This window comes from Mesocricetus auratus, unplaced genomic scaffold (genome assembly GCF_017639785.1).
Source record: "Mesocricetus auratus isolate SY011 unplaced genomic scaffold, BCM_Maur_2.0 Super-Scaffold_4256, whole genome shotgun sequence".
NCBI lineage: Eukaryota > Metazoa > Chordata > Mammalia > Rodentia > Cricetidae > Mesocricetus > Mesocricetus auratus.
The window spans coordinates 100,326,925-100,353,451 of record NW_024429182.1 but is presented as its reverse complement, the minus strand read 5'-3'; the positions used below and the strand labels follow the sequence as shown (position 1 = coordinate 100,353,451).

Below are 26,527 nucleotides of genomic sequence, written 5' to 3'. Positions count from 1 at the left end.
TCCTCGAGGTCTCATCTTGTCACAGACCAGTGGGAACCCTGTGCTGGAGTCTCTAGCCTGACCCCACTCAACCAGCAGACAGGAGACACGCTTCCCACAGTAACCGTGACCTTGCTCTGGGCCAGCTGCACTGAAGGCGAGCCAGCAGCAATGGGGTTAAAGCAGAAAGCTCAGGTGGGGCCATGATAACCATAGCTACTAATTACGGAATGCAATTCCGTTCACTGTCTCACAGTTCTGCTTTCCCTCAAGCCTCAAAGGTGGGCACTATTCTTATCCCACAGACAAGGCATAGAAAGATGGCAGAGACACGTTAGGGTCACATGGCTAACCAGCAACAGCGCTAAACAGGCCTTTTTGCTTAATCTGAGGCTAAAGCGATGGAGCCACTAGCATTGAGACCCCACCCCCCACCCCCAGGCCCTGCCTAGAGGTGCCTGGCCACAGCAGCCCGTTGCCCCTCGAGCACTGACCGCAGCGCAGGCCGAAGGATGCCATTGCCGATGATGAAGTGCAGCTTCTCCAGATTTGAAGTGGGCCGATCCTCCAGCATACTATTGCCCTGCACTGTGGATTCCCCGTCGTGCAGCCTCTTGGTTACCTAGGCCACAGAGACAGGCTTGAGCAGGACAGGTGAGGCTGGGGTGCTGCCCCTGCCAGGCACCCCACAGGGAGCAAGTGGATGCGAGGATGACCACTGACTTGTCCTTACTCCATCCCTAAAGACTGAGAACCAGGCCACATGCGGGGTGCACCAGGCTAATGCCACCTGCTTCAAGGGTAAATTCTCCTCTGTGGCCTCCTTGTACCTGAACCTCAATTCCCACCCCAGGGAAACCCTTTCCACCGGAATATGTCCCATCCCTGACTCTGAGTGGGACCACCATCTCACAACCATGGCACCAAAGAACATCCTGGTTTACAACCACCTGGTTACCAAGGCCCGTGGGCCTGCACGGCCAGCCTCAGATCTGACGGTCAGTAGCTGTGCGTCTCTCCTGGCCTCACACAGCCACAGAAGCAGCCCCGCATTGCACTCAGATGCAGTGGGAGAACCTCCATCAGAGACAGAGAGAACCAAGGTCCTCACATCTATTGAGCCCATGTCTGTTTGTCCCAGCCACCCACTCCCCAGGCTAGACAGTTCTGGGTACAAGGCCTTGGTAGCCCAGAAGGTGTGGGATGGACTGATGGATGGCAGTACCAATGCTGAGAAGACTACCACAGGCTGAGAGGTCCTGGGATGAAATGCATGGTACATGCGCTAGCAAGAAGTGGCCTCCTGTTCATGCGTGTGTTTGGCATCTCGTTCTCTTCCTGCCTTGGGAAGACCCCGCCCCAAGCATTTCCATCATTTCTGTCCGATGACTGCTCCAATGCGCAGAAGAGGGAGACACTGCCCACTCTACTGCTCCTCCCACTCCCAGGGCCCCCAGCCCAGTTATGCTGCAGTCTGGCTGGCTACCTAAGGAACTCCCGAAGGGCCACTAGGCCCTGTGGTCTGTTCTTACCTCTCCTGTGAGTTTGGACTTCTTCTTCAGGGTCAAGTGCACCAACTTGTGTCTCATACTGCTCTTCTTCTGCCCCTCAGGGAGCTGGGCCTGTGTAACAGAAAGCAAGTGTGACCTTTGGACAATGGGGTTATGGGATGTATGTGTGTGTGCGTGTGTGCACGCATGCATGCATGCACATGCATGTGCACGAGTGTGATTTCCACACAAATGTTCACCAGGCGCAGGCCATGAGGCCACTCTGTACCCTCACCCCCACTGAGATTTGGGCACTGTGTGAGCTTCCCAATGAGTTGTAACTAGCATAGCAAAACCTGACCACTCTGCAATACAGCCCCTCAATGATAATGAGCAAATTATTCCCAAGAATAGATAAGAGGGCCAGGGACTGGAGCAGGGATGAGGCAGAAACAGTTAGATCATATAGGATGCCTTCTCTGATTCTGCTGCATGCTGACATCATCCCTACCATCCCAAGACAGTTGTCAACCGGGGGACCTTGGCCTCACCTCGCCCTCACCCTGCAGGGCCTGCAGCTCCCTCTTATACGTCTTCTTGCCCAAGGTCTCATAGATCTTAGTCATCACGGGGATCTTCTCGCTGCCATCACTCATCGCTGTGTGGTATTTGGGCTCTGGGAGGTCCCCCATGAACCGGAGGATGGTGATCCAGACCGCCAGCGCCGCCTGGAGATGGAGTACACATGTAAGAAAGCCAGGGAAGGCAGAGGCCCTGGCTCAAGCCATAGAAAGGGCCTGGGGGGCTTGGGGAGGAAGCTGGAGACACAGACAGCCACCTGCAGTGTGGACGGACCCTAGGCTGGATGCTGGGCCACCACCAAGGGTAACATCCACCACCCCAACCCGGCAACGTGAGCAATGACCCAAGCGTAGGCGGCCTCACCAGCTGGTCACCCTCATCATCATGGTAGAGCAGTGGCTGCTTAAGGGGCCTCCGGGTATAGGAGTGTGTAGTTGTGCCCTGGAAGTAGGTGGCGGCAAATTTGGCGAATTTGTACTCAGAAAGGTCCTCCTCATCCTCGTCAGGCAGGGGCAGGGCTGCGTCCACATCCTCTTCCACCATCTCCCTCCGCCCTCGCTCCAGGTCCTGGGGGTTGTATCCCAGCTGTTAGGCTGGGCCCTCCAGCCCACAGGGCGAGCAGAGGCTGCCAGGCTGCTGTCCCTACTCCTCTGCAGACCAGCATTAGACACCCCAGGAAATCCTGCTCCAAAGTCCTAGTACCTCAAAGCCACTAGGTGCCTGGCCCTCCTGGCCTGGCAGGCCACTTGGAGTCCCCAGGAAGCCAAACATCTTGTCCACCATATCTGAGTGGTTGATGGGCTCATGGCGAGCCTTCTCCATCTGCTCCAGCAGCTCCTTCTTCCTCCGAGCCTCCTCCTTCTCCTTCAGCTCCCGCTCCGCAGACTCACGGGCTAGCTGGGCCAGACGTTCCTGGTGGGGTGATGCAGGGAAAGTAAGTCAGCATCCAGCAGCATGGCCTCCGAGAACAGCTGTCCTCAGGGAGCCCAGGAGATCAGAAGGAGCAGCCCCGACTCCACGACTGACTGTACTCACAGCCCCCATCTGGGCCAGACAGAGGTCCAGCACCCCTGGACCACAGGAGGACACCACCAATAGCACACCCCTTTCCACACCCACCCCTGCTTCCATACCCTCCCCTTTCCACGCCCACCCCTCTCTCCATACCCTCCCCTTTTCATGCCCACCCCTGTCTCCACGCCCACCCCTGCCTCCACACCCACCCCTGCCTCCACGCCCACCCCTGCCTCCACACCCACCCCTGCCTCCACGCCCACCCCTGCCTCCACACCCACCCCTGCCTCCACACCCACCCCTGCCTCCACACCCACCCCTGCCTCCATACCCACCCCTTTCCACACCCACCCCTGTCTCAAGGAAACAGAAACCAAGAAGTCACGGGCCAAGGGGCTGGGAGAAATGTACTAGAGCTGACCAAAAAAATTAATGTGAGCCACGTTTAAAAAGCAAAATAATAATAATGACGATGATATATAAAACTATTATTAATAATGTTTTAATGATTTGGGTCATATTTCCCAAATATCATCTTAGCATGTAATCAATATAAAAAATAACACGGATACCTTACACCCTCCTCCTCTTCAGCTAAATCCTCATAATACTGTGTGCGCCTCCTAACTTTAGCTGTGGCTTTTAGATCAGCCACACTTCAGTGTTCGGTGGCACTTGTGGCCGACAGCCTTGTGCCAGACTACATGACCCTGGTCACTTCCCTGTCAAACTTTTGCTCTGGGTGTCACCCCTAACCAGGAAGGTTCTGTGGATACAGCCCTCTGACTCCAGCCGCAGCCCAAAGCCCACGTGAGACTTCAGCTGCTGTGTGCTGAGGGCACTAGGAAGTATCTCCCAGGAGGGAAGAAGATGGCAGGGACAGGTGACAAGCAGCCAGCGATAGAGAAGTCCTGGAGTCAGACTGCAGAGCAGCCATCCAGAACTACCCGGGAGTCCAGGCTTACCTGATGCTTGCGCTCAGCCTCCTCTTTGGCTTTCTTGGCACTCATCTCCTTCCGGAGCTTCTCCTCCTCTGCCAGCCGCATCTTCTCTGCCTCGAGGCGCCGCCGGTACTGAGGAAAGGGGCCGCCACATGGACATAGAAATATGCGAACCCCTTGTCATAGCTATGCCTCACCCCACTCCCAGTGCCCCTAAGCTCTGAGATGGAGGGCGACTTTGCCGAAAAAAAGGGGAAAGGCGGCTGAGTTGGTCCCCAGGTCACACATGGGTGTGGGGGCTTTGTGGATCCCAGAGTTGGACCGGATGTGCCTTAAATTTCTCCTTAAAATTCACCAGGGACCTAAGCCTCAGTCTCTGGTCCATCCTGAGATCAGTGAGCCAAAAGTCTCCGTTCTGGCTTTGACTTCCTCAGCCAGCGCCAGGGCAGGGCTGGGGAGATACCTCATGGGGCAGTACACACCTATAAGCCACCCACTCTTGGGGCTCAGGAAACCTCTCACCTCGGCTCGGAGGCGCCTGTGTAGCCGGCGGGCGATCATGCCTCGGGCATAGGCCTGCAAGGTGAGCAAGGCCCAGAGGCGATGGCGGAAGGCCTTGCGCACCAGGTAGGCTCGGCAGCGGGCCTGGAACTTTATTATGCGCTGTCTGGCCAAGCGGTACTGCAGGTGCAGCTTCCGGGAGCGTTGCAGGGCCTGTAGCCGCAGGAAGCCAAGACGCATCTGCAAGGACAGCAAGCCAAGCTCAGACCCGAGCTCCAGCCCAGACGGATGAGGCCAGCAGCAACATCCGGTGCACAGCCTCCATCAGACTGGACCCACCAAGGTTCCTGAGTCACTCAAACAGGGCCCCTGCTTCCTTGCAGGAACTCCAGCCTTAACTAAGCAGTGTCCTTTTTTGTCCTCCTCCCTAAATCAAGTCCAGCTCCAGCTAGATGTTCCAGAGTCGCATGTGAACAGGCATCTCCTGGATCTTCCCCAGGTCTCATTATGCTTTAACCCACCAAAATATTCCAAAAGAAAAGCTCAAAAAAAATTCCCACTGGGAGAGCCACTAGAGCTAGACCAGAGCTCTGACTGAAGGAAAGGAAGTTCTGGCTGGGGGACCCCGGATCCAGGTTAAGTCCTGTTACCACGATAACACAGCCGTTCCATGACGAGGCTTACCATCTCGTAGTTTCTTCTACAGTAGTGACCCCGCCAGTGCCTCTGGATCACTGTGGCGGCACTCTTCAGTTTCAGGAAGTTGGACCTGAAAGGGAGGCAGTGATGGGTGACTCCAGAGCAGACAGCTGGTGGCCAGAGTCGTCCAGGACCCAGGTGTGCCTGGACAACACACTGAACCCCTGTCCTGTGATCTGCAAGCTATATGATCTTGGGCAAAGCATGGAACCTCTCTGTACCACAGCGCCATCACCTGGAAGAGATGAGGTGTAATGCGTATCCTTTCCTCCTGGCGGGCCTAGCACATGAGGCCTTTGAGGCAGAAATTAGAAAGATGCTTATTGAGTGAGTGGATGTGTGGCCAAATCAGTAATGAAATAATATGGAAGAGGGAGGGAGAGCTTTAAACTGTCCAACTCCCCCACTTTGTAGATAAGGAAGCCGAGACCTGGGAGGCAGGAACCAGAGTCCCATCACTGCCTGATTCTGAAGAACCCAGGGCTATTCTCCTGCACACAGTAGGCTGCTTCTCAGATACCACAGTCACCTCTGGCTTGATGGGGACAGAGGCCACACAGCAACAACAAGTGTCTGCTGAGAATAAGGAAACACAGAAAGGAAGGGTGGACGTGTCATGGCACAAGCCAGCCCTCCTGGGTCTGCATGATCACATGGGTGGAGAAACCAGGCTGAGAGCTGGCGGGTGGGTGGATGGTGCCGAGAACTGGAGGGAGGGCAGGTGGAGGGGAGAAAGAGAGGGAGGGAAGGAGGGAGGGAAGAAGGGAGGAAGGAGGGAGGGAGGGAGGAGGGAGGGAGTAGGAAGTGATGAGGGAGAGAGGGAGGGAGGGACCAAATGAGCTACAAAGGAGGCAGACTGAGGGTTTCTGTGGCTCCTGACTCACACTCTAGAATTGGTTTTGCCCGTGTGTGGACCATCACAGGTATATGCATATATGCATGTCCTCAATGTAGAATGTGAGCTACACCTTGTAACTTATAAAATACTGGTGAACACGCCTCTTGCCTCCACATGTACAAGAAGGACCAGCTACTGTGTGGTCTTGTTTATATGACATGGTAGAGCTTCGTAAACCTTGTATCTGTGTTCCCGGATGATCTTGAGATCTTGTGTGCATGACATGCACTTGTGTGCTGGCTTCTGTGTGTGTACCATGGGCATGCATGTGTGTTCCTGTGTTCATGTGAGAGCAGAGGTGAGCCAGGCACATTCCCAACGTGGGGGCAAAGGACGCAGAAGCTGTCGACACAGACCTGTCTTTGAAGCCCCGGATGACCTTCTGGAGGAGGATGACTCTGTTTGTGATGGCCTTGTCCCTCTCCACCTCCAGCAACATGTCATGGTGGTCCTGAAAGGCAGAGCTCCTGAGCTGTGTCCCCCAAGTCTATCTTCTCAGTACAGGACTGTCTTCCTTCATCATAACTCAGGCTTAGGGCTCTATGTACAACTCAGGATCCTAACCCTGGTGGGGCCTGTGCAGTGACCTCCTACAGCCACCAGAGATTATGGCTATTCCCCCAGAGACCTGGGGGAGAGGACCAGAGGCGTCATAGGTACCTCATCTCACTAGACTGGAGGAAGAGATGCAACAGTGTCACATCCTGGCTTCTCAGGTCACCATTTCATCCCTGGTCCCTGTTATCTCTTCTCTCCAGGATCTTGGTAGCACGCTCCTTACCAAGACTCTTCTGGTGTCTATTATCCCCCTGACCCTCGCCTTCACACACATTGGGCAAACTTCCTGTGACCTTCCAAACATGCCCACCGCATATGCCTCACCCTGGCTCTCAAGACCATTCTAGGCCCCACTGACGGCTCCAACCCTTCCCCTCCTCAATCCCAAGGCCAATCCTCCTGTCGGTTGAACGAAACTTGAAACTTCACTGGTTCAGCAATACATATAGAGATGGGTGGGGTGGGGGAGCTGCAGAAGTCCAGGCATTTGTGTTCTTGATTGGAAGCCTGGCCTTTGAGTCTCACAAGGGGAAGATAAAAATCTGCCTAATAATCACAGACACAGGGTGAGACTCAGCCATGATGTTCTCATTGAACAGAGGAATAGGCAGATGGTGGATGGATGGATGGATGGTGAATGGATGGGGCTGAGAAATGCAGCCTCTTGAAGTATTCCTAAAGAGTGCAGTTGGGTGAGCATGGGAACAACAGCGTGCCTCTGATTTTTCTGGTGCCAGAGGCCATCATGATTCTGCCTGTTCTCTTGGCTGACACATGCCTGGCACTTGACTGCCCCAGGTCAGAGGCCCTGCCCTGCACCCCTCAGCCTGGCATCAGTCACTCACTTCTCTCTGAACCTGTGAGTTAAGACTTCCTACCTCACATCACTAGCAGGAGGACAGTGGGAGCCCTGGCACACAGAACTCTCTCCAGTCAGCAGTCAAGGAACAGGGGGATGCAAACAAGGACATGGGAGGTGCAGGGACCGACTCACCAAGAGGAGTTAGATAGATCCTCCAGCGAGAACCCACTAAGGCTACTTCCTCCCCTTTCTTCCCCCAGCTGTCCTGCATTCAGCCCTGCCCCCACAGAGGAGGGGCCCTGCTCTGCCACCAGAACAGAGGAAATGGAAATACGGAAGCCCACACTGTCCCTATGCAGAGGCTCTCCGGGGCCATGACTGTTCAGATCCAGGTCTTGCTCTCTCCCACCATTGCCTAGAACGCTGTGGGAGCCAGGAACTCTAGCTGCTATACCTGGTGTTGAGATAGAGCCGTAGAGGACAGTTAGCAGCTGACCCTCCTGAACCCAGCCTGCAGAAAGCCTCAAGAAGGTCCACTCTAGCCCATCCCAGGCCCAGCCTGTCACAGACAAAACAGTAGGCAGAGATGCTCAGCAACTTGTCCTCAGCCCCCAGGCCAAGAACCACAGGTCAGGGTTCCATGGGTCTGACAAGGCAACCTAGCTCTGGTCATCCGACTCTAACCTGGGGTGAGCAACTGACCCCATTAATTATCTGTAATGCTCACACATCCGTCAAGATACCCTATAGCCCCCCCAGAAACATCCCATGTGTGGAGGGGGCTCTGGGTGCAGCAGAGCCATGGCAGCCAAGACGGACTGAGCCCACCTTCAGAAAGACCTTGGTTTTGCCAATCTGCCAATCATCATGCGTGCCCAGCACGGCCTCAGCTATGCGCTGGCATGTCCCTCGGAGGTCACCCTGGGTGGGAGACAAAAGCGTTGACAGTATAACCAACAGAAAGGTCCCAGGTGTCTTTCACAAGATTGGGGGTCAGGTCTGTCTCTGTCTGGCTGTGTGACTGACCCAGCCTTACTCTGCCTTCTGTGAACATCTGTTTTCTCCTCAAGCCAATTGGATGACAACCACCATGGTAGCTGAGGTCTTCAAATATGTCCTTCTATCCTGCCCCATCTTCACAGCAGTACCCGATGTGACCAAGCGGATGTCAAGCTCCAGTCACTGTCAAATGTAAACCTGGGGTCCTCTCCCTTGTTGCTGTCCTGGACCTTGTACCTGCTTGTATGCTGGCTTCACTCCAGGAAGCAGCACACGGTAGCGCTCCACAAACTCCACAAAACTGTAGCGGATGGGGTAGCCCGCGTGCCGGATGCGGATCGTCTCCATCATGCCTGAGTATCGAAGCTGCCGTACACACAGGTGTCGGTCGAAAAGCTGCCAGGCCAGAACCAAAGGCATGAGGGCAAGGCCACTGCTGGGAAGCAAGCCCAGCCCTGTGGCTGACCAGCACAGACAGAGAAACACAGAGTCAAGGCCTCTGGGGTCACGGGGAGCAAAGCCAGGCAGGAGCCCAGAGCTGCCGGTCAGACCCAAGTGACCCAAGCATGAAGTGAGGACCTGTGGGAGGGACAACTATGTGCTATAGGATCAAATCACAAAAAGGACATAGGTCTGTCTTTTGGGAGACACAAGAGGCTTCATGGATGTTGAGGGAAGGGTCTTCCAAGACTGGAGGAGGGGGAGCACATGGGAAGGCATAGAAGCTTGAAAGTGCAAGACCTGCTGTGGGCAACGTGGAGGGGCTGAAGAGCCAGGCACAGTGCAGGCTGCCAGGAGCTGGGTACTCCACACCACAACCCCAGGAGCTGGGTACTCCACACCACAACCCCAGGAGCTGGGTACTCCACACAACCCAGGCCACCCTTCATGTGGTCTCTGTCACAGATCCACAGTAACTTCAAAGCTCTCCAGGGGCTGGCCCTAGTGCCTTAGGAAGAGGCATGTTCTTTATATTGGCACACGGTAGCAGATGTGATGGTTCCAGAGAAGGGCTATACCCCGAGTTCAGATGGAAAGAAAATGGAGAAAGTGGACCCAGGGGCCTTCTGAGACTAGGCTAGGAGTCTGGGCCTTGCCCCATGAGTGGCAGGAGCCAGGGAAGGTTTGCAGGAGTGAGACATGGAGCAAGATTTGCTTTAAGAGTAATACCAAGCTGGGCGTGGTGGCATATGCCTTACTCCAGCACTTAGGAGGCAGAGGCAGTTGGATTCCTGTGAACTGATCTATATAGCAAAATCTTGGCCTGGTAGCTCTACATACAGAGATCTTATCTCAAAAGAGTGACTATGCCGTTATCAGGGTAGTGAAAGTGGGAGGCAGCAGGAAGCAGGAGACAGAGGGGCAGGTAAGGAGGTGACTGAAAAGGTGGAGGCCACATCACCCAAAGGTCTGGGCAGCCCTGTCACCCTGCACGCTCTGCTCCAGAGAGGGACTTGAGGTCTGAAGGGGACAGGACTCACCCACTCTGGGAAATGATTTCCTGGCGGGGACAGTGTGTGCGGAAGGCCGGCTTCCGCAGCCGTTTCCTCTCCCTCTGGGCCACTTTCCCCAGCCTTCCCTCCCTCCCGGAGTCCCACACCCAGCTTCCCCTGACCCCCTCTCCTCTGCATAAACACCACCTCCCAGGGGCTGCACCGGCCAGGGAGCTAGGCACCCTGTGGGACTTAGGCCCCTCAATATCCCTGAGCTCCCATGTGACAACTCTGCGACTGTCACTTCCTCATAGGAAACTTGCTGTAGGGGGCTATGCCCTGCCTATGGAAAGGCTAACAAGTGCTGTCACTAAGAGCCAAAAAGAAGGCCCTCCAGGCAAAGGAGTCCAGAGGGACTTCCTGAAGGAGGTGGACACTGAACAGAGCAGGGAGACCTTTCAAAAAAGGGGCCACCGCAATGAGCCGCACTTCATAGGCACCCGGCAATCTTCAGGCATGATCTCAGGAAAGAGGTGACTGTAATGGCTCCTGTTTTCTTTCTCGGGGAAACTGAGGCACGGGGCCAGGGTATGACGTATTTACAATCACTCATCCGGGAGGCAGCAAAGACAGCAAAGATTAACGTGACTGTGGAGCCCCTGCTTCCCAGCAACTTGAGACCTTCTTTTACAAGTCCCCTGGTCCCCAGAGAGGACAAGACCTACCTACCCCAACCATCTTACTCCCACCTCCCGGCCACTTCCCCTCCGAGGCTCACCATGGGCTTCTTGAACTCATTGGGTTTGATGCAACGCACGAAAAAGGGCTGGCAGGCGCTCAGTGTGCGCATCAGCAGCTCCAGCGACCGCTTGAACTGGCTGCTGAGTGTAGGCGAACGCTTCCTGGTCTCGGCACCCTGGGGGGGTTGGGGGGCACAGACAGACAGTGATGGGAGGGGCCACGACTTCCCCCTCCTACCCTTTCCAGCAGCTGTCCAGGAGGGAAGAAAGGACCAGGGAAGGTCACTAAGGTCACAGCCTGAGCATATGGGCACTTGGGGATTTCCTGTGACACCCCTGGTCTGGGATGTAGCTTGGACCTCAGACCACGCACTCCAGGGAGCCCCCTAGGACCTCCAAGAGTGTCCCTCTGTGCCCCTCCATCAGCTGGGAGACTCTGGGCCAGCAGCAGCCCATCTCTGAGCTCTATTCCCTTCCCGTATAAATGAGGAGTTCAGATTTGATATCCTTAGGATGCTGGGTTCATCTTAAATACAGGAGTGAGGCAAACCCCATATGTAGCTAAAGGGTGCTGAGCCTCCACTGTCTCCTAAGTGAATGTATTGCTGTCTACCCCTCTGACAGGATGAGAAGGAAAGTTCAAGTGCATTGAGCAGCCGGGGTGGTCACTGCACCCCCTGAAAGTCTTGGAGTATTTAGCACAGCTCATGACCTCCTCTGCTCTGATTGTAGGATTAGTGGGCAGGCTGGAGGCAGGGGGTGACCTGGATAATCTTCCTGCAGAGATAGGTTGCTGTTCTCCCAGCTGCTGTGTGAGCCCCGCAGCCGGTGGGGGTGTGCCCCCTGTCTATATGGTTCCTCTCAGAACAGGGAGAAGGGGGGCTAGTGAAGGCCTGAGGTCAAGCAAACAGGAAATGAAGCTTCTGGAACATGGCAGAACTCAGATTAGAGAGAGCACAGCACCACCACATATTGTTTTCCTGGCCATTTATCTGTGAAAGCTCATTAGCCAACTTTATTTTATGTAAGAGTGTATATTCTTAGAATTGTAATTCAATCATATCCTTTAGCATCAAAACTCTGGGGTGCAGGGGGGTGAAGAGAAGGCTCAAAAAATAAAAATGCTTCTAATCTTGCAGAGACCCAGGGTCCCAGCAGCTCACGACAACCTTTGACTCCAGCTGCAGGGACCTGACATCCTCTTCTGACTCCAAGGGTTCCTGCATATTCATAGTGCGTTTAGATTCACTCAGGCACACATATATACATATCAAATAAATGCTGTAAAATGTGGGGTGCAGAAGCACATGCTTGAGGTGTTTGGGGGGGCAAAGGTGCTTAACCAATACTAAATTGAGGTGGTAGGTCATAGCTTCTAATGAAGCCCGCAGGATGCAAATGTTTTTGGTTCTGAAGTATGAAGTATTTTTTACCTTAAATTCCACTGCAGAATATTCAGATTTTTGTTCAGGGGATTTAGGGATAGAGTGATGTCTGCTCTGGCCCAACAGGATTCTTGCTTCAGCAACAGTACATACATACAGAGCTCATAAGACAGAGCACACACTATATGCACATAGTACACATGCACCAAGTACACACATCCCACAGTGTACACACATCCACATAAACCATACACACATGCTATACACACATGCACATCATACAGCATTATATACACAGGCAACATCTGAGCATGCAGATACCACACATGATGCACATGACATAAACACCCACATGCACACATATAACAAGCATACAGCATGCTCACCATATAGCAAACATGACTTGCTCACACTAAGCACATGTATACCACACAAATCACTCACAAAATGCATAACCCATATGACAATGCATTTAATAAACACACAGCATGCATAACCATCTAACGTGAATGCACACATATGATCCAAGCATGCTAAGAACACAACACTCAGGACACACTTGCTGAACTTATTCTATGAAGCACACATGGCATGCATACTCTGAGCATACATGCACCATATGCATCCCCCATGGCACCCCCACACAGCAAGCACACTTGGAGCACTCATGCACATATATGACATGCATACACTAAGACCATGCACCACACTTCCCTCACAGCACACACCCGCATGCACATGCATAACATGCACATGGCATGCTTACTATGTAGCACATGTACACACAGGACATAGATACTGAGAACACATACAACACTGAATGGGGCACATGCCATTCAAGATTCTGTTATCTTGAAGCTGTTCCTTTCTGTCTGTCCTTCCTGTTGGGGCCCCATGGCACCAGGCTGGGTCTGCCTTGCTCACTGCCATGTCACCAGGGCCTAGGCACATTCACTGTGCCCCAGGACACACATCAACACCTGGGTCACCTGGAGTACAGTTGAGCTGCTCCCTAGTGTCCTCCATGGTGCACAGACAGTCCCGCTTCTAGCAGTGCAAGCCAAGCCCTTATGAACTCCCCTCATGCCCTTTCTCTCATATTAGATGCCCTTCCCAGGATGCCACTCACATTTCCCTTTAGTCAGGCTCAGCCTCAGCCTAGCTCTCTCATTTCCCCACATCATCCTCCTGCTCTGTCACCATACCCAGCATAACAAACCCATTCACAAAGCAGCTGGGGGTTGGGAAATCAGCCACATGCCTCTTCACTCCAAGGAAAGCCAGGGGCCCTACAAGGATCCGCAGTAGCCCCAGGACTTACTCCAGTAGCCTCTGGTCCCCACCATCCGTTGGCATCTTTCCTGGTACACTGGCCTCCTGGTTCTGCCTGGAGTATCTTGGGGGCTTTTTCAAGTGCACATCCCTCTCCCTGTGAGGTACCCTTGGGGGAGGGTTGTGCCTTCACTTTCCTACCAGTTTCCCAGGAAGGCCTGTCCTGACCCTCACGCTCAATGGCAGGACCTGCCACCATGCCCTGTCCTTCTCCATGGCACACCCCACCCCGTACACAGCATGCTTTGTTCATTTACTAGCTCCATCACTGTTTTCCCTCTGCTAGAACACAAGACTAAGAAGAGGGTTTGGTTTAGTTTTGTGTCTATGTGTCCCCTGCTATGTTCTGGGACCTAGGGCAATGTGTGGCGTGTGGAGGGCCCTCAATGAGCATTTGTAGACTGAATGAGTGAATGACTAAGTAGATGAATGAATGAGTGGCGGGTGAGGAATGAGTGCATGTGCGCATGTGGGTGAATGGGTGATAGAGAGTTTGCTCTCCCAGCCTCGGCCATTGGGTTTTCATCTGGTTCTGTTTTATTCGGGGACAGCCTTCTTCCTGGTGATTACTGATTTCTGGGTCATCTGGGGATGAGGCAAAGACTGAAGCCAAAAGTTCAAAAGCTAATGTGAAATGGGTACAAATGGGATCTGAGGAAAGGCCACCATGGTGTGGAGCTTCTGCCAACGACCAGGCACGCGGCAGGCGGGAGTAAGCAGTTGTCCTGTGGGCATGGCTGGGTGAGACATTCGTCTGGGTACACCCCATGTGTGGGAGGTGGCCTTCCTCCACTTCGCTGGTCCCTGGGTCAGTAAGTCAGGGCAGGTCGTGATGCCCTGAACTGCCCTGGGGTAGCAAACACAAGAATCAAAGGGTGAGAACTCAGAGGCTGGGGACTTGCCCGAGCGGAGGACTTGGGTTCCTGTAAGCAGGTGCTGTGGGCTTCCACCCTGATGGAAGACCCATAGCTAAGATATTGTCTTGGGCCAATTCCCACAAGAGAGCAGCCTAGTTTCCAGTACTTGCAGATCTCTCTTGGCCTGGGGCATAGCTTAGTTGGTACAGTTCTGGCCTTGCAAGCATGGAAACCTGAGCTCAATTCCCCTAAACCCACACACAAAAAGATAAGTTAGGCAGTGCACACTTATAATCCCAGTGCTAGGAAAACAGGACAGATGAAACAGAACTGGGACTCGCTGGCCAGCCAGTCTAACCTACGTGTTGAGTTCCAGGTCAGTGAGAAACCTGGTCTCAAAAAACAAGGTGTAGCCGGAAGATGGTGGCACACACCTTTAATCCCAGCACTCAGGAGACAGAGGCAGGCAGATTCCTGTGAGTTCGAGTCCAGCCTGGTCTATAGAATGAGTCCTAGGACCAGCTTCAAAACTACACAGAGAAACCCTGTCTTGAAAAAACAAAACAAAAAACAAGGTGTATGGCTTCTGAGAAACAATATCTGAGGTAGCCCTCTGGCTTCCACACACACACACACACACACACACACACACACACACACTCACTCACACACACTCACTCACACACACACACACACACTCACTCACTCACTCACTCACAGAGTCTTGTCTGTTGCCCTAGGGCAGCCCAGGACCACCTGGCCCATTCTAGATTACATATTGTGTCACATCAGCATTGGAACCTGTCTCAGCACAGTGAAGGGACTTGTCCAAGGTCACATTCAACCACTGCAAGAGTGCATATATGCATCACAGCCAGGAAAAAAAATGTGCTGTGTGTGTGTGTGTTATGGATGCGGGGACCAGAGTCATCCACAGGAGGGAAGAGAGTCCCTATCTAGACAGGCTTAGGACATACTCCTCACCTTAATACCCTGGGTTTTGGGTCTATCCTTGGACTCTGGGAGGGCCGGGGAGCTGATCAAATATGAGGTCAGCCCTGAGCAGAGAGGAAAGAAAGAACTGGAAAGAGAGAAGCAAAGAGAAAGTGGGACAGTGTAGTGGCTGAGCGCCTCAAGACCTGAGGGAGGGACCCCACAGGATGTGTCATTGAGGTGAATGACGTTCCCTTCTTGACCTCAGTCCTGAATCTGCAAAACAGAAGACCACCTGTGCCTACAGTTAAGTATGTCATCAGAGTTCCACTGAGTCCCTAGGGCCCAAGGACACAGAAGGAGATATAATAGCAGGGGCAGGGCAAAAAAGACTTAGAAACCTTCTCAACCTTCTTGTGAGCCTCAGTTTCTCCCTTAAGAAACCGAGATTACTGCAACACACACACAACTCAAAAACCAAAACCACTCCACAAACAACAAACAAACAAACAAACAAAAAAAACACACTCCACAAAAGACAAACAAATCCAGCCCTCTCTCCCTTGGCATCAGTCCCATAAGGCTGAGCAATCCCATCATGGTTGTCCTGGTCCCCCCGACTGGGGCTTTTACCTTCGCGGAAGCTTCTGCCTGGCCGACAGTGCCGGATGAGTAACCACAGAGAAACTATAAGGGGAACCATAAGCGGGTGAGGCAGAAGAGGCATGGAGAGAGCCAAACCGCCACTGAGCCAGGATGGGGCGGGCCTGAGGCAGAGGTCAAAGCTCTGGCCATCATCCCAAGCAGCTCAGATACCTGCACAGGCACCAGAGAGTGGTGGCTCTACCCGCCTTGATCCATCCACTCCCTTGGACCCTGGGAAGCAGGGACACAGAAAGGAACGGAATGAAAGGCAAACAGCCCAACAAGAAACTCCAGGTGACACCAGCTGGGCTTCCTAGGGGGCAGAGCAGGCAGTCCTCTGTATCAGCTCAGGGGTAGCCGACATGCCACACCTATTCTGTGTTTCCCCTCATGTCTGTCTAGCAGAGGGACCTCCATGGTAAAGTCAGTCCCAAGACCCAAGTGACCTCCCCCAAAGTACTTCACTGGGCCTCACACCCCAGTTATACCCTGGGTCAGCAAAGCAGGACTTAGACAGAGCTATCTTGCAGGCCTTCCCTTCTGGAGCCCCAGCTAAGCCCTGTCCCCAGTCCCTACTCTGTAGTTCAAGGGGCTCTATGGATGGACAAAACTCAGGGTGTGGTCTAGATTCAGGCCTGGCTTCCAAGGCCCCTCCCACCCAAAGGGACATCCAACAGCCTTACCATGGCAACGTCAGCCTGGAAAATCTGCTTTATGAACTTGTTCCGGGAAGAGTAGACCAGCTGGATGATGTCCCCATGCAGGGTGTCCCGGTTCTTCTCCAGGAAGCCTGGCAGTGCCAAAGAACAGTCATGGCTCCTCCAGCAAGGGCTCCCCAAACCCACGTCTGAGCCAGAAGGATCTTCAGAATTCACCTAGCTTATCCACATCCATTCCACAGTGGGGAGCACTGGGCCTGGAGTGGACATTGGCTTACCCAAGATCACAGAGAAAATGAGGAGCAATCAATCCCCCATAGGCCTTGCTCACAGCCTATGCAACAAATATGGGAGATATCTGTCTCAAGGAGAGAGTGAGGCCACCTTCCCAACTAGCTCATCCCCAAGCCACTATGAGTCTTTTACATTACGATGCCAGAGTCCATGATCCCCTAAAAGAGACCACACGTTGATGCTATAAGCCACCAGTAAGGCAACCAATTACCACCACCTCCCAACTAGGCAGGACCATGTGTTTCACAGTGTCATCCCTGCCCCTGTCTGTAATCTGGGACAGGCACACACTATCTCCTCCATATGACAAGGAGGAAACTGATTTCAGTCAAGCCAGAACAGCAAGCCAGGGCAAAGTTAACACTCAAACCCAGGACCTTGACGCCAACCTGGGGAGGCTACCCACACCCAGAGGGCACTGCCATTCTCAGGAACAGAGGAGCTAGACTGGAGGGGGCGATGAGGTACCCACAGGCTAGAGGTTCCTGAGGGGTGGGAACACAGTCAAATACAGGACTTGGACCACTCCAAGGGCGATCCTTGGCCTGGTGTCATGGTGACAGAAGGGTGAGGTTTTTTTGTTTGTTTGTTTTGTTTTGTTTTTTGTTTTGTTTTTGTTTTTAAGAGACAGGGTTTATCCATATTGTTTTGGAGGCTGTCGGACCAGCCCGGCCTCGAACTCACAGAGATCCGTCTGCCTCTGCCTCCCGAGTGCTGGGATTAAAGGCGTGCGCCACCACCGCCCAGAGAAGGGTGAGTTTTACCATGGCACCATCTCTTATTAGAGACATGCCAACCTCTTTATGTGACATGAAGGTCCCTTTTGAGGTTTTGGTGTCCCTGTCTGAGATGAGAAAGGTAGTACCATGCCTTTACCCACTGATTTCTAGACCAGGTGATGAGGAATCCTACCACATGACCCTAAACTGCTCTGAATGCCAGGGGCTTTGGGGCCTGGGTGGGACCGTTCAGGACAATGGGCAGGATGTCAGTGTATTACACCCACAGTAAATGCCAACTTGGGGCTGGCCTTTCACACCAGGGTGGATGGGAGGGTCAGAAGGCTCTCTGCAGGGAAGCTGAAATGCTGCAGGAATTGCAGAACTGCAGGCGGGGTGAGCTGGGTTTGCTCCTCTACCTAATTCCCAGCCTTTCTTCCTGCCTTCCTTCCTTTGTTCCTTCATTCCTTCCTTTCTTCCTTTCTTCCTTCCTTCCTTCCTTCCTTTCTTTCTTTTTGTTTTCAGTTTTTGAGACAGGGTTTCTCTGTGTAGTCCTGGCTGTTCTGGAATCCACTCTGCAGACCAGGCTGGTCTCAAACACTGTCTGCCTCTGCATCCCAAGTGCTGGGATTAAAGGCATGTGCTATCACTGCCTGGCTTCCAGCCTTTTTATTTATTTACTTTTTTAAGATTTGTTTTTAAGATGGACTTTGAATCTAGTTGGTCTGGAACTCATAGAGGTCCCTCTGTCTCTGCTCTAAGGACACCATACTCAGCTGAAAGTTTCTAGGTCTCACTTTGTGTCTACTAGGCTGTACCAGGTCATAGAAGAACAGTTTAGTTCCCTTCTGAGCTTCAGTTTCTCTGTTATACAAAAGAGCACTGAGCCCTCCCATAAGAACCCAGAGCAGAAACTCACACACACCCCATGCCCACAGCAGCACCATGTATGTATTGTGTATGCATTGCTACAATTAAATGTGTGTTTTTTTAAGAACTTCTGAAGGCCTGGGATATAGCTTAGTGGTGGAACACTTGAGCAACATAGCTTTGACCCCAAGTATCATAAGAAAACAAAAACAAGTCCAGAATTCAGGAGCCAGAGGCAGGTGGATCTCTGTGTTCCATGTCAGCCTGGTCTAATTAGTTCCAAGGCAGCTAGGACTACATAGTGAGAGCTTGGGGTTTTTTTGTTTTGTTTTTGTTTTTGTTTTTTTAAGGCAAAAGTAAAGAAAAAAGCAAAGCACTGGATAGCATGTTTCCTGTGACCCTTTCTTTTCCCCTCTGAACTCTGGACCATGTGGTCTGACTCCTAGTCTGGAGAGAGAGAGAGAAGGGTGGGGCACAGGCAGAAAGACAGACACCGTCACCACCCCCTGTACCTTGAGTCTCGTAATAGACAATGCCTGCAAAGTGGTTGATTCCGAACTGGGTCTCGTGGCTGTTCTTGGGTGGCACGTAGTTGGCATTGAGCCTGTGCTGTGAGTTCAGCTTATGCAGCATGGTGGCATCCGTGCCCTGAGGGAGCAGAGTGGCCATTGCCAAGCCGCTGCCTTCCAGTGGCTCCCTACCCAGGTCCTCCCACCCCTCCCTGCCTTTCTCAGTAGCTGCCCCCGCCACACCCCCATACAGGCTCTCTGAGCCTCGATGCCCATCTGTGAAGTGGGTGACCTGGAAATACACACCTTGGAATTAACATTCCAGTCTGTGGCATCTATTTCTCATGACTCAAATCCTTGGAAAGGCTAAGACTAGAGGATGCCTGGAGTCCATGAGTTCTAGGTCAGCCTGCTCAATATAGCAAGACTCTAATCTCAATTTCTTCCCTGTTCAGCAATCCTATGTTCCCTTCCTCTAATCAAGCCCTAGTGCATCACGAGCATCTATCCTGAACCAGCTGTGTACCAGGTCTGGCCCAGGTCACCACACCAACACCCTGGAACCAGCCCAAGACACCCAGGCAGGCTTGTGCTGCTTGTCTTAGGTTGCAGATGGAGAAGCGGAGGCTTGGTGTGCCCACCTTGGGGAACTTGCTCTCCTCATCGATGAGGGAGATGATGTTCATCGGCCGGTTGGCAATCATGTCGAGCGCGTCCTGGTTGTCAGTGAACTCAATGTGTAGCCAGTTGATGCTCTCCAGGTCGTACTCCTCCTGCTCCAGCTTGAACACGTGCCGCACAAAGAATTGCTGCAGGTGCTCATTGGCAAAGTTGATGCAGAACTGCTCGAAGCTGCGAAGGGCAGAGGACCATGGACATGTGGTACCCAACTTCTGCCCCGTCACCCAGACCCAGCTCTGCCTTTACCTGCAGGGTCACCTCTGGCACAAGGCTCCCATCAAGTGGGCAGGGATGGGAATGTCAAATCCAACCCTTATGCAGAAGAAGACTCTGGGGACTAGCAAGGGCAAAGGACATACCCAAGGTCACTGAGCATCAGAGAAGAGGTAGGCTAAAAGCCAGGCTCAGGGCTCTGTCCCTGAGTGACCAGGCCCCACAGAAGGCCGCCAATAAGGGGAAAGAGTCTTGACACTGGGAAGGTGGATCATAGAGAGATACCACCATCACCGAGAGGCCAAGGCTGACAAGATCCAATAAACAGAGGGAACCCTGATGTCAGCCCAGCTGAGCAGCAGCCTTGACTCTCATATTCAGTATGGTAGTCTGGGGACACTGTGACATCGTTCATTGCAAGAACTGAAGTTAATGTGGCTGTAAACTCAGAGACCAGAGACCAACTCCCAAGTACCCAGGACAATGTAAGCCCTCCTCAGTATCCACCTGGGCTGGCCTCAGCTGAGCTGGGGTGCGTATGAATGGGATCTCAAGGATGACTGAAGGCAAGTTTCCCAAGCCTGGGGGTGTTCCTGGAGGCAGGCAAGTGCAGACTAAATGAAGAGACATAGCATTCCCCAGCCGTGGGGTCCCCCACACTACCTGTTCACGGTGAAGTTCTCAAACCCAAAGATGTCCAGGAGGCCGATGGACCGGCGAGAGTTCTTCACTTCCTGGGAGGGAGGCTTGTAGATTGCGGCGTTAATCTTGTCCACAATCCACACGAAGAGCCGCCCATAGATGCCCTGAAAGGCCCCCCATCAACCACGGGTCCAGCCAGAGCCTCCTGGGAGGCAGTCCTCATCCCTAGACCCTCTGAGCCCCTGTTCCAGCCCCACCCATGCCATTAACGCCCCCAAGTCTTCCTTGCTGTCCCTGTCACGGCACATGCACTTCCTCAGCAATTTGCTCTCTGAGGAGCTGGAAGGAGTCACCTTGAAGTCCAGCAACTTCTCTTGTGTGTCTCCCCATCCTCTGGACCCCTTGAGGGTCCAGAGTCCAGCACAGGGCTGGTACAGACTGGGGACTTTGTGACTGGCAAGCACCTGGGTAGAGCAACATGAGGTTTGGGAATCTTCCACCCAGCCAGACCTTATTAGCTCTAAGAGGACTGGTCCTGAGGACAGCCAATCAAAACAAGCCTGAGGGGATAAAGCAGGGTCCCTGGGGACTGCAGAGCCAGCTCCTATGGGGTGCCTGATCTTTGGGCTCGGAAGATGACAGATGGGAACTTGGACATCAGAGAGACAGAGATGCTAGCCTGCACTCTAGCCCAGGGCTGCTGAAGCAAGCTTGGAAACACCTTGCACCTGTCCATCAACAGCGCAGACTCCCGAGGGGCAAAGAGAACAGACAGCCACTTCACTCACCCACCTTGACAAAGGCATCTCGCACATCCAGTGCCTGCTCCCTGCTGAGTGGGGTGGACACTGTCTCCCCACGGGTGATGAGGGTGCGACTGGTCAGGCAGCTCATCAGGTCTGGGGGATTCACCTAGAGCAAACACCTAAGTGTTGGCCCAGCCCCACCCTGACTGCCTTTCATCCCAACTGGTCCCTTCCTCACCTCTTCCCAGGCATTGCGGGGGGGGGGGGGCAGCCCAGACCTCACAGTGCCACCCACTGTAGGAACAATGGCCCAGACCCACACCCTGCTGTTCCCTAACTGAACAGAACTTTCCTGTCCAAATCCCCACCTCAGCCCGACTGAGCCAGGAGTTAGCCTCAGAGGGACAGACAGTGGGAGAGGCTAGCACTGACCTCGAGCAGAGAAGCGGCTGTGGCCAGCGACGGGGAGAAGAGGACCTCGCAGGCATCTAAGTTTTCAAAGGTGCGGGCTGCCAGCAGAGAGGGACACAGTGTCAGGAAGGGTGACAGAGGGCCAGGGAACTCTGAGGAGGAGCAGGCTGCCGTGTCTGTTCTCAGGGACCTGTCCTGCCCACAGACAGCATCCTTGGCATGGTCAATGCACACCTGATTAACATTCTCGTGACAGCCCGTGGACACCGTGAGAGAAGTACTAGCCTGGTTGCCTTACTTCGGGGGACATCCGTTCGCTGCATGAACTCCCCAGAGTTTCTGTTCTGCCTATGCTGGGCGCCAGTGAAAAGGCAGGGTGGAATCCGGTGCCTTCTTCCAATGGACAACCTCCCACTCTAGTACGCAGTGGTGTCAAGAAAGTGTACAAGCTCCTCTTTGTCTTACACGTTACAGACAGCTGTTTGGTCATTCACACCACTGTATGAACTCAAGGATTTACCCTCTCTTGAGGACACTTAACCAAATGTGGTAGAGGTCTTAAAGGGCTCCAGTCAGCTCCGAACGCCTCACCTGCCAGCTCTGGGGTGGGACTGCCACACAGCGTACCACCCCTAAGGCTGACACCTGCATCTCATGTGGTACCCACCATGGTAGACAGCACTGCCAGCACCCCAGAAAGCCAGGTGCCACGCTACCTGAGTGGAGCGTGGCGTTGTGGGGCATGGCACCATGGGGTCTCACCCTCATACTGCAGGTTGCCCATGTGTAGGATGGCAGCCAGAAGCTTCGAGATCTCCCAGTTCTCCGTGTCTGTGAACATGAGCACCTTCATGGCTGAGCGGATGTTGGCATACTCTTGGCTGTCCACCCGCCCCTCACAGGTGATGCAGTTACCCTGGGGGGGCATAAAAGAGGAGGACAGGAGGGTGTCAGGGAGACCAGGAGGGCGATGTCTCCAGGATATCTAGAATACTCCTGTGGGGCTTCTCCAGGGCACCCTGCCATGAGTAAGAACTTGGCACTGACACCAGACCCATGCCATCCCTCACTTCCATCATAGCTCACAACACCAACACCCCACCAGGCTCCACACAGCCCCAGGGTGACCACTCTTAGGGGAGTGCCCATAAAATGTAACCATATGTAATGCACAGATGGGGATAAACACAGCCTGCTCACTGGGAGTGCATGCCTGCGTGCGTGTGCGCGTGTGCGTGTGTGCATGCATGCGTGCTTGCGTGTGTGTGTGTGTGTGTGTGTGTGTGTGTGTGAGTGTGCCAGCCAGCTAGTTAACAAAGTATAATGAAATCCTGTCACACCTACAACACTTTTAAATCCTGGGCAGGCTCTCCCCAGGAAGGTAGGGTGAAACTCTCAACCTAGCCTGCTGTGTGCTCAGCCCCTAGAGCAGTGGTTCTCAACCTTCCTAATGCTGTGACGCTTTAATACAGTTCCTCATATGGTGACCCCAACCATAAACTTATTTTCATTGCTACTTTATAATTGTAATTTTTCTCCTGAAGGTCCAGGCCTCAGCAACCAGCTCCTGCAAACCTAGAAGGCCCAGCCTATATGTTTGAGCAGGTCCATGCACTCAGACCTGTGGATCCTGTGTGCTGTATCCCCATGTCCCACGGTGACCTCGAGAAATGTGTCTGTGGTAAGAAGTCAATAGGGACAAGTGCCCAACTGAGGGAGGGGCTTTAAGGCACAAACAAGCCTGGGTGGGCTGGGACAGGCAGGAGCAAGGGAAGACTTGGAGCTGGGACAGAGCCACACTGGTGAGTCTGCTCTTGTCTGCATGACTGAGACAGGTGTTTACCCCAGGGTCACCTGGGCCTCACCATGGCCAAGTAGTTGTAGTCAGCAGCCTCGCCCAGGCCCAGTTTCCTCTTCTGCTCCTCATTCATGCCCTCCAGCATACAGTAGAACACATGATAGTTCCTCTCGTCAGGGGCCTGGAAGTGACACCAGTATTGGGACCAGAGAACACACATGGGCAGAAATTTCACAGGGGACCTTGAACACTCAGGAAGCAGATGACAGTGTAGTGTGGTAAAGGGTGGACCAGACCATGCGGACAGTGGTGCCCACACTAGGAGCCAGGGCTCACCTGCCGGCAGACTCGCGATTTCTCCAGCAAGTACTGCTCTATTTTGGCGCCCTCGATGGCACCACGCTTGTTAAAGTGAATGTCAATGTATTTGCCGAAGCGGCTGGAGTTGTCATTGCGGATGGTCTTGGCATTCCCAAATGCTGCAGAGTAGTAGAAAATAGAGGTGAGACTGTATGGACCCCAGTGCCGGCACTCGGCTCACCCTCAAAACCTGGCCCTACCTTCCAGGATGGGAGTGGCCTCCAGCACCTGCTGCTCGATCCATGAGTGCTGTCCGCTGATGGCTGCCAGGAACTGAAGGATCAGCTTTGTGCTCTCTGTCTTGCCTGCTCCTGACTCCCCGCTGCAGAGGGCAGGAGTGGTGGGACAGGCCTCAGCCCCTGCTGTCCCACTATAGGCTGATGATCTGGCCCTCAGGGAGCACAGGGCTCCCCCACACCCCCACCCCTACTGGTCAGAGAGCATGACCTATGTGAGCTGTTCAACTGAGGCTTTGGCTTCTTGCTTTGCCCAAGAGAAAACAGGAGACAGATTTCAACTGATTGTAGCTTAATAGGAACCTTCAGGAAATAATGTTGCCCTCAAAAGCCAGCATCAGCCCTTGTGGTAAGAGAAATGTAAGATTTGGGGATGCATGGGTGACTTTATACATTGTGACACAGCATGGCGGGCACAGCCAGATCCTGGGGAACATCTCGGGCGTTCTAACCATGAAACTATCTGTAGGGTATTAACAGGAGGGCAGAGAGCTGGAGCTCATACTGGGAATGGGGCCATGCCACCCACCTGATGATACAGCACTGGTCCCGGATGTTGCGCTTCATGTTGAAGTAGCAATTGTCGGCAATGGCAAAGATGTGGGGGGGCATCTCCCCTATCTTCTTATTGGTGTATTGGCGGATGTGCCTCGGTGAGTAGATGGAGAGCAGCTGGTAGGGGTTCACAGCTACCAAGATGGAACCCGTGTATGTCTGCAAGCACCAAGGGACAGGAGTTTACACCGTCAAGCGGCACGAGTGAGGTGGGGTGTGTCTCTCTCCTGTGTAGCCCTGGAGTCCACAGACATGGCAGTAGGAACCAAGTGGGCCTCAGACTGCCTTTGGATCTGGCTCAGGGACATTTGATAAAGGGAGGAGGGGACAGCAGGAAGTCCCTAAACCTGGATTACATTATCTGATCTGTACAAAGGATGAACTATAACTGTTCATATGAAGATGAATGAGATAGTGTATTCTCAGATTCAAAGCACAAAGCAGTGACAACTCAAATACTGGCTCCCTCCTTTGGCCCCAGTCTCTGCACCTAAGACTTTTAAAGCAAAATTCAAAAAATTGGACCATGTTCAGAGGGGAGATTGGGGTGGTAAGGAAACCACGAATGGAACCAAGTCATAAAGAACAGAGGGCTGGGACTGGAATGGGTCACGGAAGCGACTGGGATTACGGGCTTGAGCAGGGACTTTTTCTGTAGCTCCCCCATGGCAGAGGTGGCCCCCATGCCCATGGATGGAGCTTAGGGACCTGAGGCTGTTTCCATTCTGTCCCTGTATGAGAGCATAGGCAAGACTTCCTGCTGTGCCTTGGGGTCCTGTCAATCACCAGGGCAGGGTGAGGCAATGAAGACCGAGCTACTCCTCCCTACTTACCCCAAACTAGAAAAGGCCAGGCTCTGCCTGTCCTTGGTGATAGATGTTTTGATGTCTGGAGCCTAGACAGGCTGAAGACAGATTGTCTGCACAGGGGAGGTGGAGGCCTCACCCATCTCCCCAACCTCTGCCGTCTTTCCAGGACTCAGTGCACGACACCAGAGCGACTACCATTCCCCAGCAGCTCAGCCCAGTGTGGCATGCAGGGAAAGCGGCTGTGGTGCCCAGGCCGGGGGGAACTGTGCAGAGAAGCGCTGACCAAGTCGAGAGACCCCAGTGCCAGAAGCTCCCTCCCCCCTTAAACCACCTCTTCCAAGCACCGCAGCCAAAAGCACCCAAGACTCACTTTCACAGCTCAGCTCAGGGCCAGGAGCCCAAGTAGGTAAAGAAGTAAAGCGAGGAAGCCAAGAGGAGCAGCCCAGCCCAGCCCAGCCCAGCCCAGCCCAGCCCAGCCCAGCCCAGCTCAGCCCAGCTCAGCCCAGCTCAGCCCAGCCCAGCCCAAGGCAGCCCAGCTCAGCCCAACCCAGCTCAGCCCAGCAAGCCGCACAGACTTCCAGGGGTTGCTGCCATGCCACACTCACCCGCCCTCCACAGCTGGTCTGTTACAAAGTAAGGAATAGGTAGAGAGTCAATGGGAAGGAGGTCACAGAGCCCTCTCCAGGCTAAACAATGGGGCAAGAACCCTGTGGCTACCATCCCACAGCTCCATCCCACACAGCTGTGGATTACAGCTGGCTCTTGTCTCCAGATAAGGAGCCTGTCCACGTCTGAGCATCAACCTCAAGGAGCATCCCTTTGGCCAGCCTCAGTCTGCTCATTTGTGAAAGGGGATGGCTGATTGGTCCCCTTTCAGGGCCTCTGTAGAGACTAAAGGAGAGGCACCATCCTTGCCGGATACCAGGGGCCTAAGTGCCACCTTAATGTCTTCTTAACATTCGCTCAAAAATGTGGCACCTGTCACCAACACACAGCAGGAGGCCGACCCCACAAAGTCACTCCACAGTCCTCACCATCAGAGCTCCAAGAAGCCCCTGAATCTTTCAGTGAGAGGTAGGGGCCGGCCAGCGGCAGAGATAGGACCCTAAAGGTCATGACATTTGGGGGAATCCGCTGGAGAAAGGTCATTCTGGCATCGAGAAAAGACATGTCATTTAGCATTTCAGACCTAATGATCCAGCCCTACAGAGTTGCCCTACAGAGAGGCTCAATGGCA

The 26,527-nt window shown here is 53.5% G+C and overlaps 1 protein-coding gene across 1 annotated transcript in view; it reads right to left on the bottom strand.

The window, feature by feature from the left end:
• Positions 1-26,527, bottom strand: part of Myo7a (myosin VIIA) — a 64,956-nt gene that overhangs the window by 26,667 nt on the left and 11,762 nt on the right. Inside the window, exons 4-26 of the mRNA XM_040731806.1 lie at positions 24,456-24,640; positions 23,891-24,012; positions 23,667-23,809; positions 23,398-23,511; positions 22,295-22,448; positions 21,554-21,630; positions 21,168-21,287; positions 20,397-20,539; positions 19,481-19,691; positions 18,843-18,978; positions 16,472-16,578; positions 10,675-10,812; positions 8,701-8,859; positions 8,293-8,385; positions 6,461-6,555; positions 5,192-5,276; positions 4,529-4,747; positions 4,031-4,138; positions 2,754-2,963; positions 2,415-2,618; positions 2,021-2,197; positions 1,512-1,601; positions 474-601 (exon numbers count right to left, since the gene is read on the bottom strand). Of these exons, the coding sequence (XP_040587740.1) occupies positions 474-601; positions 1,512-1,601; positions 2,021-2,197; positions 2,415-2,618; positions 2,754-2,963; positions 4,031-4,138; positions 4,529-4,747; positions 5,192-5,276; positions 6,461-6,555; positions 8,293-8,385; positions 8,701-8,859; positions 10,675-10,812; positions 16,472-16,578; positions 18,843-18,978; positions 19,481-19,691; positions 20,397-20,539; positions 21,168-21,287; positions 21,554-21,630; positions 22,295-22,448; positions 23,398-23,511; positions 23,667-23,809; positions 23,891-24,012; positions 24,456-24,640 (3,218 nt within the window). The remainder of the gene's footprint in view (positions 1-473; positions 602-1,511; positions 1,602-2,020; positions 2,198-2,414; positions 2,619-2,753; positions 2,964-4,030; positions 4,139-4,528; positions 4,748-5,191; positions 5,277-6,460; positions 6,556-8,292; positions 8,386-8,700; positions 8,860-10,674; positions 10,813-16,471; positions 16,579-18,842; positions 18,979-19,480; positions 19,692-20,396; positions 20,540-21,167; positions 21,288-21,553; positions 21,631-22,294; positions 22,449-23,397; positions 23,512-23,666; positions 23,810-23,890; positions 24,013-24,455; positions 24,641-26,527) is intronic.